The 2,581-nt window shown below is 40.1% G+C and overlaps 1 protein-coding gene across 2 annotated transcripts in view; it reads right to left on the minus strand.

Annotated features, from left to right (window-relative positions):
- Kiaa0825 (KIAA0825 ortholog) overlaps positions 1-2,581 on the minus strand; it is a 309,933-nt gene that overhangs the window by 97,439 nt on the left and 209,913 nt on the right. For both annotated transcript variants that reach the window (XM_026783754.1, XM_026783752.1), the window contains one exon: positions 1,694-1,850. In XM_026783754.1, coding sequence (XP_026639555.1) covers positions 1,694-1,850 — 157 coding nt within the window. The remainder of the gene's footprint in view (positions 1-1,693; positions 1,851-2,581) is intronic.

Raw genomic sequence — 2,581 nt, forward strand, 5'->3', positions numbered from 1 at the left:
CTGATGTACACTGTGTCCGTGTGTTTCACTGTGTGTGTGTCTCCCTGTATCTTCCTGATGTACACTGTGTCCGTGTGTTTCACTGTGTGTGTGTCCCTGTATCTTCCTGATGTACACTGTGTCCAACATGAAAGGCAAATTTTAGATCAAAAAATGCTAAAAATCTAAATAAAATACTACTGTAATTAACAACAGTGATTTCTTTAATTTTCTAATTGCAGAACATCTCATTAAATAGATCAGTTATTTATGAAACAAAGACTTATTAAATATGATTAGGTAATGAGAAATCCAAGAGAAATAATTTTATGACTAAGGCATAGAGCAGAAACAAAAATTTTCTTCATTATAATTTAAGTCAGGTTTTTAAAGGAATAAAAATCTCATTGGAAAGGAATAATTTGCTTTGGCTATTAACAATTTTTCTTAACTCATTTCCATTGTTAAAACTACATTTAGACTTCCCTGCTTGCGCTGTTTAACAAAAATGTAAATTTGCTGCCAATTCTGAAAGATGCTTTCTCTTGTGTATGTTTTCTCTGCTATGTTGATAATCTGCCAGTTAGATGACACCGTGACGATCTGAATTTGATCTCTGGAATCCACATGGAAGCGAAAGGAAAGAAAGGGCTCCACAAAGCTCTCCCTGGACTTCCTCAAGGGCACACACCATGCACAGGTACACAGTCTTGGGGCTGTCCGGGAATGAAGGTGGCTAAGCAGCTGGCGTGCTCTTCCTGAAGACTGTTCCCCAAGCTCAGCCTTCATCAGCTGCCTTTGTGTGGCTGAGGTTACTTCGGCATGGCTACTGCTGTTTTCCTTGAACATGTTGAGACTAAAGCGTGGCGCTTCTGACATTCCTAGAACACACAGCTCTCACAGTCTGTCCTCATTTTGTCCGCAGGGCTTCTGGCTATCTCTAAGGGCAATCCTACTGCAAACTCTGCCTCACTGCTCTCAGAAACTACTCTAGCCAACCTGAGTGTCCAGACATAGAAACCCCTGAAGAACATGTCTTTCCAAGGGAGGAATTTCAGTAAATCAAAGCAAGGAAGAATTGCTGAATTCCCTAATAAAGAGCACAGTAGAACTGGGTGTGATAACACAAGCCTTCAATTCCAGCATGCTAAAGGCCAGGGCAAGCAGATATCTCTGAGAGTCTGGTTTACAAAACAAGTTCCAGACCAACCAGGCTACATAGTAAGACCCAGTCTCAAAACAGAAAAAAAAAAAAAAACACACAAGATCACTATTTTCCTGACGACTTTATGATTTGAGGCTTTTGTTTTTTAGTACATAAGAAATTCTCAACTTTATCAACCCAAGGAAAATAGCTGTTTCTCCTCAGAAAATCCTTCATTTCTACAAATACCAGACTGCACAATCGGCTGAATGCACCACAAACACACAATTCCCAAACTACATTTCTCATCTCTATATTTTAGAACCGAACTGAGTTTATGAGCTGTGTTATTGCTTAAATCATATAAATAAAACCTATATTGTTTCAGGAAGCCTTTTTCTGTACATGCAGAGCAGCCAGGGCTAAATAGATTCTATTAATAATGCAATATTGAGTTTAGTATTGACTTTAAGAAGTATTATCACCTCCTTGACTAACCCTTAGCTGCCAGCAGACGCTGCCTCAGGCCAGTACACACCTAATTGCTCGGTAAAAAGAGCGTTTCCCTACCTCATTGAGCCGCATGATGTGATAAATTCGCCTCAGGTACTCGCTGCCACCTGGTTTGTGGCAGAGATCCAGGACCATCGTGTTTGTTTTCTGCTCAGTCAGTTCAAGAGCGGCATCTCCTTCTATGCCTGAGCTTTCCCCCACCACCAGGAATGCACTAAACACAGAGGACAAATATGTGTTAGTGATGAGGGACCGCATACATGGCAAGGAAAGAGACTGAGTGTGAAGAGTAAATGTACAGTTTGCATTTGAAGTACCCTTAAAGGCTCTCTTCAAACAGTATGTCTTTCCAAAGCTTCATGGCTCCAATACACTGCCCAGGAACAAAGCACCCGAAAGCATTTTTAAAATCTAAATCATTTCTTTGAAAAGAGTTGTTTGTTGAGTTTAAACTCCTATCTATAAAACACTTCCTATTACTGTAATTGTTGAAATTGTCACAATCATGGGATGAAAATAAAACCTTTCTTTAAAGGCCATGTAAGAAAGAATTTGTATTTTCTATTTGAGGACAAAAAGAATCACTGGTGCCAGAAACAGCTTCAGTATTCCACCAAAGACAACGTGTCCAAACGCAGAGTCTGTAGTGGTTGGGGAAGGACCCCGCCCGAGCTAACTACTGAGCATTTGAAACAGAACTTTGACACCAGTTGCCCCAAACACACTACAGACTCCCTTGCCTACTTAATCCTAACAGACACTTAGAGAGAAAAATCACTACTTCGGTTATTATTCCCCGTCTAAAGTCTACTATCATCCTGTTGGGAATGTGGAGTTACAGATATGCATGCTTCTTTATAAAATTTTGTAAGTTTGAGAATTATTTGCGTATTAGTAAGAGATGACAAAAGTGAGACACCACCAACTATGACGCCAGTGCGAGCT

This window comes from Microtus ochrogaster, chromosome 19 (assembly GCF_000317375.1).
Source record: "Microtus ochrogaster isolate Prairie Vole_2 chromosome 19, MicOch1.0, whole genome shotgun sequence".
Classification (NCBI taxonomy): domain Eukaryota; kingdom Metazoa; phylum Chordata; class Mammalia; order Rodentia; family Cricetidae; genus Microtus; species Microtus ochrogaster.